This window comes from Lontra canadensis, unplaced genomic scaffold (genome assembly GCF_010015895.1).
Source record: "Lontra canadensis isolate GAN:19392208 unplaced genomic scaffold, GSC_riverotter_1.0 scaffold11, whole genome shotgun sequence".
In the NCBI taxonomy this organism is placed as follows: Eukaryota; Metazoa; Chordata; class Mammalia; order Carnivora; family Mustelidae; genus Lontra; species Lontra canadensis.
The window spans coordinates 5,749,859-5,768,607 of record NW_022631005.1 but is presented as its reverse complement, the minus strand read 5'-3'; the positions used below and the strand labels follow the sequence as shown (position 1 = coordinate 5,768,607).

Here is an 18,749-nt window from a genome sequence, read left to right as displayed (position 1 = left end):
AATGGGCCTTAAAAGATCACTACTGTTTGGATGAAAGCCAGTCTGGGCAATGAGAGGAGGTAAACACAGATGCAGAGCCTAGAAAACCCATGTTTTGCCCAGAAGGTGGGATAAAGACCCATTTTCATTGAAGCACAGGACTTTTGTATACATTAACAGGAAAAAAAAGTCAGGAGCCAAATGCACAAAAGTTTGATCACTGAGATTGCTAAGATTTTTTTTATTTGAGAGAGAGAAAGAGAGAATGAGCACACAAACATGTAAGAAGGGGGAGGAGAGGGCCTGAGGGAGGAAAAAGAAAATCTGAAGCAAACTCCCTATGGAGCATGGAACCACATGGCGGGGGGTTCAATTTGAGGACCCTGAAGATCATGACCTAAGCCAAAACCAGAAGTCCAATGCTTAACCTACTGAGCCAAGCCACTCAGGTGCCCTGTAACCACTGAGACTTCTGAGGAAATTCTGTAATCAAAGGCTCCTCTGACACAGTGTGCCAGGAGTGCCCACAGGAGATAAGAGATAAAAGATACACACGTGGGGCCACTGCGTGGCTCAGTCAGTTAAGCATCTGCCTTCAGCGCAGGTCATCCTGAGATCAAGTCCCAGGTAGAGCTCCCTGCTCAGTGGGGAGGCTGCTTCTCCCTCTGCCCCTCCTCTCCACCTGTGCGCTCTCTCTTTCAAATAAATCTTAAAAAAAAAAAAAAAAGATACACAGGTGAAGAAAGAACAATATCACGTGTAGGAAGAAATACTAAATACTAAAGAAGAGTAATTAGGAGAGGAAAAAAAATTTCATGAAAAAAAGAAAAGAAGTTGAAAAGTAAAGAGACATTAACAAGGTGAGCACTTAAAATAAAATAAAAAGAAATTACAAGTAAGTCGTATGAAGAAAACACTGAAAGCTAAGATTGCCAAATGACATTTCCTAAATAAAATAGAAGACAACAAAAAGTCAGATTACAAAAAGATGAAAGAAATACATACAAGACAGAAAAGTAGAGAAGTAACTATATACATGGCTCACTAAAGATAAATGAGATGCCAGAGAGGAGATAATGAGAGAAAAGAGGACAGAATTAAATGGGCTTTTAAAAAACAGAAGAGGTTAACATATATTAGAAATAAAAGAAAGCAGAACAACACAGTTTGAGGCAATGGGCCAGCATAAAAATCCCATTAGGTATACAGCTTTTTCACTAAATAAAATAAAATTCACTAAATAATAAAAAGACCAAAAGAATATTCAAAGATACATATCTGCAAGAGAGTGTGTATATACATATGTTAAGCTCATGCACAAAGTTCAAGTTTAGTATGATAGTTCAGAATCTGGCGGAGCTATAAAAAGTAAAATGCTAGAGGAAGAAAATATCTATATTTTTTGCATGGAAGATAATTACGTAGGCAGTAAATTCGCACACATTTGGTCATGACAGATTTTACATTAGAAATTTACTAAAAATTATTATACATTATTTGAAGCAATGCTACACAATTTTATTACAATGTTATGATTAGCTATCATTACAATGTGGAATCTAGACCAGTAATCTCTAACTGGAAGTGATTAACCCCTTTTCCCTCCTTAAGACATTTAGAAATGGGAGGAGAAGGTAGTTTCTGGTGCCCATTATACTAGGACAGGCACTATTAGCATTTAGGCAACAGAATCCAAGGATGCTCAAGGTCTTCCGGGGAAAAGCACAATCCAGCCCAAAATACAAAGGGGGGCCCTAATGAGAAACACTGTAAGTAGACAGGAAGGTTGCTTATCTTGTATATTTACATTACAAGGGGGTTGATTTTTAAATTCATTTCCTGTGATAAATTAATTTGATTCTGATAAAGGTCTTTATATTCCACCTTGATCTATTTTAATTCAGAACTTAAAAACAGACCTGTAGTTCCAATAAAGGTATTTCAGTCATCCTAATGCTAAGACTTACTAATTATCCCTTGACAAATGATGAAGAGGTGGCTAGGGGAATATCACATGTTTAAAACAATAGCTTAGGTATTCAGTTTTTTAAATAATATCTAAGGCAATGGTTAAGTTGAATGTATGTATTTGCCTTTGCATTATTTTTAACCTGAAGTATGTCCAGGCAATTTTTATACATCTAAAGTTCCCTAAGGTAAAGCAATTTAAGCTGAAGTTTATTTAAAACTAGTAAGATCTATAAGGATTATAATGGCAATATACAGAAGTACTGCAACAGACTGAAACACAACAGATTTGAGTTCACAATGATTCTAAAAAGGATACTAGGAAGCTATTATTTTGAAAAAGCACTAAAAATAAAACTGGTAAACAAGAAAAAGAATTAAACACTTAACTCTGCCTTCACTAGGTAACTCACCCAACTGGGTAAACAAATGCAAGATGCGGTTAAGATTCTTTAGAGAACTATTCCAATGGTTGCTAACAGCACAAAAAGAAAATCAGATCTTACAAGTATCCTGATAGAAAAGCACACTACCTATGATGCAGTTGTGTCAAAAAAAAAAGAAAGAAAATCAAACCTGAATCTGATCAGACCTCTTGACCTAACTCCCAAATTTAAAGGAAATACTGAACACAAATAAAGATATTAAAACCACACCATAGGAATGCAATATCCAGACTCTCAGAAACACCACCCAGTTCTTTCATTAAATTGCAAAAATGGGGGGGGGGAGAGAATTTACAGATTAGAAGAGATATAAAAGACATACCAACCAATATCTCTGTCTACTTTATTTGGATACTGATTCAGGTAAGTTTTGAGGGGGCACCTGTCTAGGACATCCACGAGACATTTGTAAATTTGAACAATTAAGGAACTTAGACTTTAAAAATGTAGGTGTGCTAATGACACTAAGTTAAGTTAAAAGAGTTAAAAGAGTCTAAGTTAAAAGAGTCCCTATTTTTGAAAATACATAGCCAAATATCTGCTCTTTAAAAATGTAGATGAGGGGGCACCTGGGTGGCTCAGTGGGTTAAAGCCTCTGTCTTTGGCTCAGGTCATGATCCTAGGGTCCTGGGATCAAGCCCCACATCAGGCTCTCTGCTCGGTGGGGAGCCTGCTTCCCTCTCTCTCTCTCTCTCTCTCTCTGCCTGCCTCTCTGCCTACTTGTGATCTCTGTCTGTCAAATACATAAATAAAATCTTTAAAAATAAATAAAAACGTAGATGAAATGATGTCGGAAATGTGCTGATTCAGTGTAATATGGGAGGGTGAAACGGATGGACTTGCAGATGAAACAAAACTGGTCAAGGGTTGGTAACTACTGAAACTGGATAAAGGCTACATGAGGATTCATCATAATAGTCTGTTTACTTTCGTAGATGTTCAAATCGTCCATAATAAAAAGTTAATTTAAAAAAACTAAGAAACCTCAGCAGGAGGGGAAAGCAATCATTTGCAACATGTTTATTTTAGGGTTTTAAAAAAAGAACAAAATGAATGCTTGGCATAGTCCTCTAATGGATATGGGGATATTAAGCATCTGGGAAGATAAAACAGAAATGTCTTTTAAAATTTTAAACAGTGGTGTAAAGAAAATAAAGAAAATCTAAAGGTATACTAGTTAAAACTGCCATTGAATTCCACATGGAACACATGCATCTAAGTTCGTGTTCAAACCCATCAAATGCCAGCTTTTTTCTCATTGTGATAGCAGGTAAATTTAGCAGAAGCATATATATCACAAATCCAACAAATATTACCAATACCCTTAGAAGCAAGTGTGAAACAAAAATAAAACCATAAAGCCAAGGCCTTATGGTGCCCTCTATATTTTGTTGTTGCTACTGTTTAAATTGAGAAGACTACAGAAAGCAATAGGAAGCCATAAAAAATATGTAGCCACAATCTTCTGAGATCGATTCTCTTGGGGGACCCTGAATAAATGGATTCTTGACCTACTAAAATTTAATGTGAAAAAATGATCCATTTGTAAAGGACCTATAAGATTGTAAATGGCAAAACGAACTACAAATAACCACCCTCAGAAAGGGAATGAATGTTGTTTATAAAAAGTGAGAGGCATGGATATAAAGGGAGGATCATCATGATGATTTAGAAGTAAAGGAAAATAAAATAAAAAGGTAACAAAATTCATGTTTCCCTAGGCCTTTCATTCAGACCATAACATGTGGAGCTATACTCCCAAAAGCAATTTCAGACAAGAGGTGTCTTTATTTTTCCCCAGACAAGCTAGAAGTTAAACAGAATGACAAAGTGTATTTGCTCTGGGACAGTGAAGTAGCAAAAAAAACTTTGGAAGGGCATAACTGGTCCAAATCCTTCCAAACCAGGCAGACTAAACCATAGACAATGAATGAAGATGGAAAGACCACCAATTCCTTTCAGTTTTGTTTGCTGCAAATAACCAATAAATTAAAATAATTATAACATATACTCAGGACCAAGAAGGGACTAAAAAATTTTTTAAATGTAATGATCCTAGAAATTTGGTCCTATTGCTGTTATTCTTGAGGTTAATCGCTTCCGACTGACCATCACATCTGAAACAGGTGTTATTAATAAGCTTATGCTGTTTAGCTACACACCCTTATAAAACCAATGAAATGTCAACAACAGAAAAATGTCAAAGCTTTAGAATCCAACTGTAAGACCGCCTTTAGACAAAATGCAAGGCACAGGTTGATTCATAAAACTCAGTTTCATTAATATAAAACAAACCATATAAACCGAGCAGGTCACTCTGAGAACATTAGTAGGTCTGTTTTGCCAAGTGGACCAGCTCCTTTTCCAAAGAGATTCATAAGAAGAAAGCAAATCCCCATACTACTGTCTGGGAATAATTTCTGTACAAATTCACAAATTTAGGAAAAACAGTGATTAAATGAATTATGAAACTATAAAAAACAAGACAAAATTAAGAGGACTCTAACATGAAGCCAAATTTGTTAAAAGGTGGTGGATTTAGTGCCAGTATCAAAAAAACAGTAGTGCATACGGTGTTGTGAAATCAGCATTCAAATTCTCCTAAAATCCTATGTGATTGGACTTTTCTCCATAAAGCCAGGAGTTCTTATCTGCAGAGTGATTTTTTCCAACTTCAAAGCAATTCATAAACATGGACTGCTTCACAATACTCCAGAGAAAAAAGCAGAGGTAGATTTAAAGATATTCCTTTGCCCAGAGGAAAGTCATATACAAAGAACTACAAGGCAGAGAACAAAGATTTGCCTTTTCCGTTATGACTATACTCAGTCCCTGACCTTCTTTCTTACAGGGGAAGAGAATAAGGCAAGAGAGCTGACAACTGGGAAATGCTCCCTGGGGCGGGGGTGGGGGGGTGGCGGGGAAGCTTAAATTATTTTTAAAAATTAAGGAACTTAGACTTAAAAAATGTAGGTGTGCTAATGACACTAAGTTAAGTTAAAAGAGCTTAAATGATTAAAAAAAAAAAAAGGTAAGAAAACCTAGCACCCCCAAGCCAAAGAAGGAAACACTTTTCTTTCTCCAACTCACCATCTGGACCTTACACACCAGGTTCTAAAACCCTACAAGCAGTATTTTTGGATCCTTCAAGGAACTATAAACAAACAAAGGGGAGATATACTTAAACTAAGCATGCACCTACAAACCCATAATCAACTCTGAATGTTTTTGCCAGATCTCTTAAGCAGTTCTGTACAAAAGCAGAAGTCCTTACTTTTATGTCAAAAAGTAAACCTAGATTTTTGCCCCGCATCTGTTATGTATATGCACTATATACGTGACATTTGGAAATCTTCTCAACTACTCTTAAGATTCAGGTTTGAAATCTTAACAAGAATGACTTTTTAGAGGGTTCTTCTGGGAATGAAACAAGTTAGTGTGTTAACATGTACTATACTATGGAATCCAGTCCAGTGTCAGGCTGGATGCTCAATTATTTCCTCTTTTGAAGTAAGAGTGAAAGTCATCTACTAATGGAAGTATATATCCTTTGTGGCAGAAAAACTGATTTCTCACTGAATATCCATATGCTCCCCCACATTTTCCAGCCACCGTGCAGTTAGCTGAGGCCAGGAGATTAACTCAGGTCTACTTCCAGACCAAAGCTCTTAAAAGCTGGCACATGACCCTTTACCTCTCTTGCTTAGACACATGCTTCAAATGGCAGAGCTACAAGATGCAAGAAGCACAATCTGAGTCCACAAGTGGAAGAGCTACCCAGGAGAGCTCCTGGACCTACAGCAGACTTCATATGAGCAAGAGAAATAAACCTTTCTATGTTTATGCTTATGAGCCTTCTAGGTTGGTTTGTTAGCACAGCAAAATTTAATGTATCCTTTTATTGCCCAATTGTACTCAAATGCTGCAGGACAAAATGCATACATAAAAATGGCAAGTCCTATGTTTAAGTATTAAAGGATGTCTTGCTTTTGGTATAATTCTTTATAGAAAAAAATGGAATGATTAAAAGACAATATTTAGTAACCAAGTGGAAAAGTAATCCAATATACACAACTTAAAAAGAAACTGATGCTTACAGTTTCACCTTAAGAGGAAAGAATTCTAAAACCAAGAGTCTAAAATTTTTTTCTAATTAAACATATGAGTCATATAACAACAACAACAAAAGCAATTATCCAAAAATAAAAAGTAAGAAATTGAAAACTGCTATTAGGAAACCGGTAAAAGAAAGGAAAGCAGACCAACTTCAAAACACTCTTTCGTGTAAGTGGCTGCAGTCAACTGATCCACAATTCTGGAATCCCAAAAGCTCTAAAAATCAAAGGTTTTAAAAATAAGTTTGGAGAAAAATAATCTGGCAGAAACACCAAACATGAACTAACCTGAAACTACCTGTATTCTCTGTTTATCCACTTAATATAAATATTCATACTTTTTGGTGTAGATATATTATGTGTTTGAAGATCCCACTGGATTTGTGACATAAGGTACAGCAAACATATCATATTCCCTTTCTGAAATCTAAAGTTTTCTGTACTCTGAAACACAACTGGCCCCAAGGGTTGGAAATAAAAGATTGTGGACTTAGAACAATAACAGAAGTGAATAATCTCTGTACTGTCTTAATGATGAAACTAAAAACCAAATCAAGACCATGGCTCTCTAACCTGTTTATAATTCAATGTAAAGCTGAATTTTAATGATTTTTCGTATGGTATTTCTCCTTGATGCACCACACTTCAATATTTCTGGTAGAACACAGATACAACTACCTAAAGCTAGATCATGCAGAGGTATAATTAAATGGTAGAAGACAGAAAAGAAATGAAAATACTGCCGAAAGCATTTCTGGCTTCAATAGACCATAATTTAACAGGTATTCAAGGTAGCCATTCCTGTGGTTTCACATAAAAAACAACATACACACATGTCAAAAAATATACAATAAATGTAAACCATAGCATGGGAGAAGAGGAAGGTGTATGAGAATGTACTAAGCAGTCATCACTAAACACAGGAAAATGGGGGGCACCTGGGTGGTTCAGTGGGTTAAGGCCTCTGCCTTCAGCTCAGGTCATGGTCTCAGGGTCCTGGGATCAAGCCCCGCATTGGGCTCTCTGCTCAGAGGGAAGCCTGCTCCCCACCCCCCCGGCTTCTCTACCTATCTGTCAAATAAATAAATAAAATCTTTAAAAAAAAAGAAAAAGAAAAAAAGACAGGAAAATGGTAAAAAGAAAACTATGCAACAATTCAGGTGGCAAGCTATCAAAGTAACTACAGCAGGATTTCTCAACCTGAGCACTAGGGACATTTTAGCCCAGATGATTCTTCGTTGTAGAGGGGTTGTCCTACACACTGCAGGGCATGTAGCAGCACCCTTGACCTCTACTCGCTAAGTATCAGTAGCAACTCCTCTTCCCCTAGCTGAGAGCAAAAAAAAAAAAAAAGTTTCTCCAGGCATTGATTGACAACTGTTCCTCAGACTTTTTTTTTTTTTTGAAGAGGGTGGAGCTCATAGGGAGGAGTATGGAGGCAAAAATCACCCCCAGTTGAGAACTACTGATCTAGAGGCAAAAGAAAAAGTTTAAAGAGACCTTCTTCTTCTAGATTCTAATAAAATGTCAAATATACTTCCCTGTCAAAAGCAGTATAGGAAGAAAAAAATCATTTCTATTTCTCTCAATCTACAAGTGGTTTTATCATGTTTTTTATCTCTCTTTTGTAGGGAAGATGAAAATGGCAAATCAAGCTCACCATTCTCAATCCGAATGCCCCTGCACTCAAAGCAAGAAAAATTTGCTGATTTTCTTGTAACTAAACATATCCATCTGTCGTTAGAGCAACTCTTTTCAAGGAGGGAATAAGGTACCAATTGGTTAACTATAGAAAGTAACAAAACAATTGGTAGTAAACGCATAGACGGTTTTCACCTACTTTCTAACTGTATTATATGCTTTGAACATAATAGATCCCTAATAAAAACGTGACCTTTTGGGGTTAAAATATTGTTTTCAATCAAGTCATTCTTTTGGAAAAAATTTTTGGTCACAACAGCACTGGGTCCTCCTGCTATGCTGGCACATATGAGCCAAGTAATTAAGCTTACTGTAATTATCAATTTCCTTTTATAATAGAAACAGGAGCTAAATGCTTCAAATAATTATACTACTAAAAATCATAACTATGAAAAAAAAGAAAAGAATTTATGGGATTTTTAAAACGATTTTACTTATTTATTTGAGAGAGAGATCACAGAGAGGGAGAAGCAGACTCCCTGATGAGCAGGAAGCCTGAAGCAAGACTCTATCCCAGGACCCTGGGATCATGACCTGAGCCGAAGGCAACCACTCAACTGACTGAGCCACCCAGGTGCACCTATATGGAATTTTTAGTGGACCTTCTCCAATCCAAAGTCAGTTTTGCCTGGAATTTCTATTCCTGTCAATTTGACAGACTTCAATGTATCTACTAATATAACAAATCTTCCAATGCAAAACACTCTAAAAGCAAGAGTTACAAAAATGTGTAAGACCATCCTCCTTTCAAAGGAACGCTTTACTATTGCAGGAGGTAGACAAGCAAGTAAATAATTATAGTATACAGCATCAACATAAGGTATTACATATTTCATGTGTAGAAGCTCATATTAGCTTAATGAAACATAAAACATCATTTAAAATTATCAGTAATGCCCAAGTCTCCAAAAACAAATCCTCATGATTTTTCAGAGTCTGTGCATATGACAATATTTAATTAATAAAATAATAAGAGCTATCCATCAGTGGATGACCACAGAGGGGTGGTAGGGAAAACATCTTCAGTCAGAGTAGTTCCATATTTATCTGTTTAAGAAAACAAGCTGTCGGGGCACCTGGGTGGTTCAGTGGGTTAAGCCTCTGCCTTAGGCTCAGGTCATGATCTCAGAGTCCTGGGATCAAGCCCTGCATCGGACTCTCTGCTCAGCTGGGAGCCTGCTTCCCTTCCTCTCTCTCTGCCTGCCTCTCTGCCTACTTGTGATCTCTGTCAAATAAATAAATAAAATCTTTAAAAAAAATGAGCTTCCAATTAAGATTTAATTTTTATAAAAAAGAGTTCTAAAATTTTTTTAAGATTTCAAAATACAAGAATAGATGACTAAAGAGATACAATTTCATTTTACAAAAGAAGTATCTTCCTTCACATAGCATACACTGCCTAATATCAACAATAACAACAATCAGAAAAAAAGCTATATATATATATATGCGGAAGGCTTTAAAATCAAGCACTGTAGGGACAAGGGGGTGGCTCAGTCAGTTAAGCATACAGATTCTTGATTTCATCTCCAGTCATGATCTGCTCTGGGTATGGAGCCTACTTATTAAGATTCTCTCTCTCTCTCCCTCTCCTCCCCCCAAAATAAAGTAAAATAAAATTAAAATAAAAGGATGTATAAGCAACTAAGTTATGTAAATATCACATGTTATTTTGATTATTACGTTTCATTATTACAAAAAGCTTCCAAAAATTAAAGACAAGGAAAAAATTGCTCTGTTTAGATAACTGGCAAACTATACCAATTCAGAATCTTAATTTTATAAATATTGATATAATCTCACTCTCAGTAAAACTGCAAATTTTTATAACAGGGTATTTAAAAGGGAAAACATAACTGTCACCCTTATTTTTAAATTTTTCATTACAATTTACTTCAGAGAGAGTCAGAGCATTCCCTATTGAATTAAGTATCATTAACCTTATGCATATTCCTTTAAAAGGGATATACTATTTCTTCATCTTTGCCCAATGTCCTTAGATTTTCTTTTTTACTGAAGTTCCAAGGAATATATATATTCCAAGGTATATATATATAAAAAATATATATATACATATATACACACAGATACACACACACACACAAAATTTTGTTTGATGTGTTCTCAAATAGACACTAAACTGCTTAAAGTAAAATTACTCCTATAGTATGATGCTGACCCACTAGAGAAAATGCTAGCAAGAGTAAGGGCATGTGTTTAAACAGCATCTCTCCCTTTAATTATGCTATGGTCACTTTACTGATCCAATTTACACTATTACTAAACTTTAAAACATACTAACTCATTTAATCCTCACAAATAAACCTATTGTGGGGGATTATTTTAATTTCCATTTTACATTTAGGAAAACTGAAAGACAGAAATATATCCTAACTGATCTAAAATAATACAACTAATAAGAGGCAGACCAGGGATTTGAACCCAGACCAATGTTTTGAAACCTTAACACACATACAATTCACTTGGGAATCTTGCTGCAATTCAGTTTCTGATTCAATATTTCTGCAGCAGAGGCAAGATTCTGCATTTCTAACAATCTTACCTGTGATGTAGACACTGCTGATCTGAAGAGCACCCTATGAGCAGCAAAGTTCTAGTCTACCCTAGAAAATGGTGGCAAGCAGCAGTAACCCACACAAGGGAGAGTTCACCCACAGTTAGACAATGAGAGGTTTATGAGGAAACAAGAGTTGCCAGCTTCTGGTATAGAACTTAATTGTTTCTTGTATTAATTTTATTTTTAAAAGGGGATGTTAGCAAAATTTACAAGTATTATAGTATCTTTCAGCTCTACAAGCACACACATTATTAATACTGTTAATAACCTGATACTACTACATCTCCCTCCAATGAGAAGGCCTTTCCCACATCCAAAAACTATGTACAAATGCTCCTGAATATCTAACTTTAACACAGATTCTTTAATCTCAATATATTGAAGAATAGTTTAAGAAGTGAAAATTTGTGCCTTTTCATATATGGAAAGAATTAAAGGTAGAGTTAAAAATCCAACAATTTCCTAAACATTTGCCACTTGTATAAGTGGTTACTGTGAGAGGACAGGGCACCCTCTGGGACACAGTGGGAATGTAAATGTCTTAATAGAATATTACTCAACAATTCTAGTCAATCACTTTCTCCAAAAACATATAGGGAAATGCCCATAACACAACTTTCCTTCATTCTCACTGATGTACGAAATATTTATACCATAATTTAGAATACAGTATGTAAACAATATAAATTAAAGCCACTACATAAATATTAAATTCCTATGCTGAGAATGCTCTGGCCCTGGGGCGCCTGGGTGACTCAGTGCGTTAAAGCCTCTGCCTTCAGCTCAGGTGATGATCCCAGGGTCCTGGGATCAAGCCGCAGGTCAAGTTCTCTGCTCAGCAGGGAGCCTGCTCCCCCACCCCACCTCTCTGCCTGTTTGTGATCTCTGTCTGTCAAATAGAAAAATAAAATATTTTTTAAAAAGTTATAAAAAAATAGAATGCTCTGGCCTAATAAGGAACTCTAAGACCTAAAAACTGAAATGCCATCAAATCATTGGAAATAACATTTTATCAAATTTTATACTATCAGGAAAAGAAGTATCATTACTATCAAAATATATTCAAACCTGTTTAAGCCACACACTTAATTCAAAGTTAAGATTATCCTAAGATCATTCGTGGTACATATGTATTAGATGCAGCTATATAATAATAAGGAAATACATAACATAAGAAAAAGGGTATTTTATTAATAAACCACAGGAGGGGAGTAAGGGATCTAAGAGAATTCTTAATCTCATCTGAGTAATTTTGGTTTTGCTGAGTTTTGTTGTATTTCAATCAACTTTTTCCTGAATGTACACAGATATACTTTACATTTCTTCCCTAAGGAAGAATTAAATCTGTCACATACTTTGATGAGCTTGTAAAAATTATTTTCAAAACCATAATGGAATTCTGATTAATTAGCTACATATGGAAGTCAAACATCAAAGTCAAAAAAGTATTAGGTTTCACAGATTCAAACAATATGAATTCACACATTTTAGAATTTATTAATACAGACTTCCATCTTAAATTATAACATAAATTAATAAACTTAAACTGTATAATCACTGTAAAGCTAAAATTCTCACCCATGCACCTATGAATTACAATACCACAATCTATCACATATCTGATATGAAGGTAAAAATACAACACAAATTCAGATTTAGCTCTCAAAATCCTAAAATGCTTCCACTAAACAATATTCCAAATTCCTGTCAAGGACAAGAACTAGATCATCTTCCACCCAAAAAAATTTCTTGACACTTAGAATAAAAGACACAAAAGTACCTGGCTATTACACATCAGACATATGAAAACGACCATCCCCAAACTAGTTAAGACACAACTTCTCCCAGTTCCCTATTAAAACTCATAATTTTCTGTTTATTTTTTCTTTAGTCACACAGCCACAATGAAATTTAAATATTAAAAGAACTAGAGAACTGAAATATGTAATTGTTTTGTTTTGTTTTTTAAGATTTTCTTTATTTACTTGACAGAGACCACAAGAAGGCAGAGAGGCGGGGGGGGGGGGGGGGGGGGGACAGACTCCCCACCAAGCAGAGAGCCCGATGCAGGGCTCGATCCCAGGACCCTGAGATCATGACCTGAGCCCAAGGCAGAGGCTTAACCCACTGAGCCACCCAGGTGCCCCTGAAATATGTAATTTGAAAAAGTTTGCAATCATCCCAAGTTGTGACCAGGGAAAGCACAGATGATCCAGTCCATGTTATTGTTCCCAAGCCCACAGGTTCGCTATTGCACTGATCACTAAATTTGAAGCATTACTTCATGGACTGAAATGAAATATGGCATACAAACAGAAAAACAAACAAGTTAAACTTTCTGCCTCCTAGAAACATTCGACTTCGACTACAGGATGAATCCTCAGTGACCTTGTGCAACCACTCCTGGGTTAAACACGTAAAGCATACTTCTTCAGCAACTGCAACACTACACTACTGCTCCAAGGGCATTCAACACATTGTCTACTGGGCTCTCTAGATTTATGCATGTACACTAGTTTTTGCCATTTGCAAAAAATCAACAGCAACCTTTAAAAATGATTGACCTTACATGCAATTTTGAAACATTAAAGAGTATTAAATTGACAGATCTTTGTATCTTTTATAAAGGGAAATATCAGAATACACTCTGCAAGTTAAGTGATTCTTCCAGAGAGCAAATTTAACCTGACCTCACTAAATGGCTACAGATTTGACACACCAACGAGAAGGCTGGAAGGAATATTTTGATTTATTTATTCTCTGAAGCAACAGTGTTCAAAAGAAATGTAATACAAGTCACACACATAATTTTAAATTTTCTAATAACCATATTAAAATGGTAAAAAAAAATAAATTTTTAAAACATTCTATCTAAAAACATATCCAACATATTATCATTTAAACATGTAATACATACTTTTAAAAATCAATAAGGTGTTTTACATTTTTTTCTTCATACTAAATTTTCAAAATTCAATGTATATTTTATCTTTAGAGAACATCTCATTTTGGACAACCAAAGTGGTCAGTCAATAGCCACAAGTGGCTAGTCTCGACATTACTGGACAGCACAGCTCTTAATCCTTTGAAATCTGACATACCACTACCTGTTTAAAATTAGTTTACATTCATGTTTGCCTTTTCAACTAAATAGCTGATCATAAATATGAGCAAAACTGTTAATTCGCTGGATAAATCAGGATCAGATCACCTTATCTAAGGATCGAGTTAATACACACAAGAAGCAATTGAATTAAACCCAATTATATCTCAAGTAGACTGCAGAGATAGGTCTGATCATCACAAGTGAACACAACTCAGAGCAAAAACACAGGTAAGACAAGAAAACATCTTCATATCAAACCTTAACACTGCCTTATTTCTAGCCGGCATTATCGCTCTTGAGCACATATCTGTATGTAAATTATCTACAAAACTATTTTTCTGAGTTTGATGAATTTTGGAAGCCATAAAGTCACTGTTGAAAATAAAGCACTAAGTATGACAACTGAAAAAACGTTTACAAACAAAATTGTCAACCAGTTACTTTTTAATGCACCTTACACCAACCAACAATTTTAAATTATTCTACAAGAGTTTCATTGAAATGAACTGCTCCTACAAATTCCAATTCATTTACTCCTTTTCATAGACATATTTCAAGAACCAAAATTATTAAGAATTTTCCCAAATAATTAAGACATTTGATTAAAATACAAATAATTGCAACAATGCATTCTCTAGAAAACAACTAAAAGCATTAGCTTAGCACATAAAATCTGTCCTTAAGGCACATTACTGAATATATCAAACAGAAACTATACTCTTGTTTACTGCATTTACATTTTGTAACACCACATTCAGCAATTTCTAAATTTGGAAGGTCAGTTCAGATTGCACACAAGCAGTAACTTTAAAGCTTAGAAAATTTTAGAAGTTTCTGCAATGTACTTCTGAGAAAACACTCTACAGAAATGTTACAACAAAACAAAAATCAGCACCATTCACACTAATCTCAGTAAGAAGCACAAAATCGGTATATTCAAAAATCTAAAATGTATGATACATGCTAAGGAGTATCTTCCCCCAAACTTGTTTAATTCACCTTAGACAATTTGTATTTAATCCACTTGCAAAGCTGAAGAGAAGCAAATGTAGCTTCTTCTGCAGCACACATATCCAGAGCCGATACATTAATCTTTTGATTATTTTCCCACATTTTATCATCAAAACAACAAAATTTGTTTCTTACCTGCAGTTAGGAGGAGGATCAAGAGTTATTTCAGCTAGCTCCTTCTGAATTCTGTTAGTGAAATGAAAACAGACAAAAAGGATTTGAGATAGTCTACAGAATAACCGGGGAATTACACTGCCCTCTACCACCATGCAGTTAAATGCAAGGCTGGCTTTGCCTTCAGTAATGCTAACATGGCTGCTTCCTCTTTGTTCTCAGAGGCATAACCCAAATCCCTTAACAGAAACTTTGCAGCTTTTTTCTCACTTGCTACTGTAAATAAGTATGACATTCACACCTGATCTGAGAAATAGTCCTCTACTAGTACTCAATAAAGGATATAAAATCTATTTTAAAACACTTTTTACCAAAGAAATTCTCTTTTCAAGCTTATATGCAAATGAGATAAAAAGGGAGGAGGGAAAGCAGTAGAATATTTGACAATGACTTCAAGTCACTTTTACAGAGGTAAGAATTAACAAGTTATTACATGAGTATGTTAACAGTTTTGACAATATTTTATGTCAAAAAAAGTTTAAAATTTACAAACATCTTTATCAGTGAAAAACTTCTAAAGGACTCTGACATTCTTATTTAAACCAATTCTGTTTCCTTAATCTTAACTACAGCCCTAAAATTGAATAAATCTGGGAGGAAAGAAATAATAAGATAGACAGCCTATTTAAGGGGGAAAAAAGCAGTTCTCCGATTTTATTCAAATTTAAAATGCTTTCAAAACTTAAGAGGTGTTTAACATGTTCCTCAGCAAGATTACAGCAAATTGAGGACTCTAAATTATTTAAAATACTGCTGCTATTTAATAAAACATTCTCAAATCATTAATACTTGGTTATTAATAAAGGTGAAAGTTCATAGAAAAATAAGATTACTTCTAAATCACTACAGAATGCAATATTTGAACAGTTTTTGTATTTTCCTTTTCCTTTAGTTGTGATCAATAAAAATCAACAAAATGTCAATATTGGCGAATGCTATAGACATATTTGATATATAATTAAATAGATTTCATGGATATTCCTCTACTACTACAGTGGAGACAGAATCTTTTTTTTTTTGCCATCAAAAATAATAGAAATCAACAGAAAACAAATGACCTTTCATATATACCCAACAAAATGTTTCTTCTGCTGTTGAGTGTTAACATGTCAAGCATATCCACAAGTTTCAGAGTGAAGAGTCACAAATATAATGAAGTTTTCAATAGCCAAGTGCCACCCAATCATAAATGGCTACTTTTTTATTTGCATTCACAAGAATACAAGCCATAACCATAAGTTAACTACAAAAAAGTAGTACCTGGGATGCATGACTTCAAGTCATGTTTATAAAACTGAAAGCAAATTTGGAGCACAATTTTAAACCTTTCAAATATAGCCAAGGCCTTGAATTTACAAATTTTCTAGCAAACATAATCATTTCTAATCATTAAGTTTCATGGAGAAGCACTGCTGATCTGTAGAAGTGTCAATTTCAATGAAGAAGAGTATGACTCATAAAAAGGAACATCCTCAATGTACCAGCTAATTTGGGCTCACCAAATTTTCCTTGCCAACTCCTAAAACAATCTGTCAGAATGTTAGTCCAGGCTCTACTCAAGGACACTCTTACTGAAGTTACCAAAGCAGAGTAAGTTCACTTAAAAGTACAATTCCAGGGAGGTGGCTTATATACCATCTAAAGAATGACAACTCATTCAAGTGCAAATAAAAGTGATCACGAAGTATTTCTGAACCAATGCCACTGCTCTGTAAAACCAACAGAAGTGTCCAACCATTTGGAAGACAACATGATAATGTGCTTTATCCTTTGACACATTACCTTTTAGCACTAGTGGATAACTTAGCAGTGGTTTTGCTAGAGAGTTTGGTGTTTTTCTTCTGCTGGGTGGCAGAAGGTTTTCTTTCTTCCTGTTCTTCAGGCTCTGGAGCGGCTGGGTCTCGCTGGTCCGCATCTGAACTACCACTGCTGGTGCTGGGGCTCTCATCATCGGACCTTTGCCTATCACTGGACATCTTGGTGAAGTTATTTCTTGGAAAACTTTTAAAGAGAAAAGGAGGGGGGGAGGAAATATTAAGTCTAAGAAATAAACCAATAGCATTTTCTTCTCTCGATATTCACCTGAAGTCGGATTTTAATGAAAAACACTTCAAAGTGTTCACACTTATCTCATCACACAGCAAGGTTACAGGGGAGGTGATGTGTCTCGCAACGCCAGCGTTCAAGGATTTACCGAACTCAAGTTAGAAAACCCACTCACATTTTTTCCATCCCTTGGACAATCTATCAATTGTCTACTTTCTCAGAAGGCATGAAACAGATTTGCCAGGGAACTTAGGCAACGAGCATTAATAACATATGACACACTGTAAATAACAGATCTCGCTGAAAAATGTTAAAAAGTCACTAATAACGTCTAAATATTTACACACTGACATTGGTCAAAGCTACCAAATTCCCTTTCCGAGAGGAAAACATACCCTGTTAATCGCCCATATGCTTATTTAAGGTGGCGATTCCTCCTCTGTGCACGTAAGCCTTTAAATACAACACTTAGGAATTTAAAAATCAACTAACAAGCTGCTCTAGCCGTTTCCACGGCCAGCAGCGAAGATTCATCCGGCCAAGACCGAGCTGCCACCCTGGGAAAAGCAGAATCCAAACTGCACCTTCTGCAAAGCTCCCAATGCCATCAAGGTTCCTCGCTCAATTTTTACATCACGGACCGACATTTTGTCCAAAATAACGAAAAAAAATAATCAGAGGCAAAACAAACAAACAAAGCCCCAAGAAGTGCAACAAATTTCCGCGCCTGCGGAGGCGAGCCGCGGCCGGCGGCGGCGGCCACGCAGCTCCGCGGCCCTTTGTGGGGAGGGCCGCGCGGGGGCCGCGGGCAGCGCTCGCCGCGCCGGGCGCCAAGTGATGCGAGCAGCCCGGCCGGCCCCGCCGCGGCTCGCGGACACCGGCGGCGCGGGCGCCCGGCGCGAACAAAGCTGCCCGCCCCCGCCCCCTCCCCCACCGCCGCCGCCGCCGCCCCGGCCGCCCCCCACGCGGCCCCCCGGCCCCGCCGCTTACCTCGGCCGCCCGCCCGGCCCGCTCGCGCGCCGCTACGGTGTGGGGGAGGGAGAGAGAAAAAAACCCTTCCTTAAGGAAAAGGGGGCGGCGGGGGGGGGGGGGAAGGGGGGGGGGAGGGAAAAAAAGAAGCCGAGGAGGCTCTGGCCGGGGAGTGTGGAACATTGAAAGTCGGAGGGGGTTGTGCAGTGCCGGGCTCCGGCCGGAGGGTGGCGCCGCCCAGCGCCTTCGGAAAAAAGGGGGGGGTAGAAGCTCGGCTGGGCGAGGGCGCGAGCTCTCGGCGAGGCGGAGGGGACGCGGGAGACCCCCGCGCGCTGTGGCCTCCCGCCGCCGCCGCCCGGCTCGGCTCCTCCCGGCCGCGCAGTCAGCAAGTTCCGAGGCGAGCGCGGGGGGAGGGGCGGGCGCGGCGGCAGCGCGCGTGCTCGATGCTTGCCTGGCGGAGGGGCGCGCGCCCCCGGCGCCCGGCGGGCGCGAGCTCTCCCTGCGCGCTCCCGCGCGCTCTCTCCGCGCCTCCCTTCACCCGGGGGGCGCACGCGTCCGCCCGCGCGCGGCCAGGACAAAGAGCGCGGCGGGGACCCAGCGGGCTGGCCCCTGCCGCCCTTCGCCGTGGAGCCCGTGCCGGAGAGGGCGCGGGCGCG

At 37.6% G+C, this 18,749-nt stretch overlaps 1 protein-coding gene across 3 annotated transcripts in view; it reads right to left on the bottom strand.

The window, feature by feature from the left end:
- The window catches only part of UBE2E3 (ubiquitin conjugating enzyme E2 E3), an 87,206-nt gene extending 68,685 nt beyond the window's left edge, over nt 1–18,521 (bottom strand). Inside the window, exons 1-3 of one of the 3 annotated variants that reach the window (XM_032856048.1) lie at nt 18,115–18,521; nt 16,861–17,079; nt 15,040–15,090 (exon numbers count right to left, since the gene is read on the bottom strand). In XM_032856048.1, coding sequence (XP_032711939.1) covers nt 15,040–15,090; nt 16,861–17,054 — 245 coding nt within the window. In that variant the 5' untranslated portion in view covers nt 17,055–17,079; nt 18,115–18,521. Of the gene's footprint in view, nt 1–15,039; nt 15,091–16,860; nt 17,080–17,519; nt 17,676–17,708; nt 17,845–18,114 lie in introns of those variants that run through there. The other 2 variants (XM_032856050.1, XM_032856049.1) reach the window with 2 other exon arrangements.
- Between the last annotated feature and the right edge of the window lie 228 nt (nt 18,522–18,749).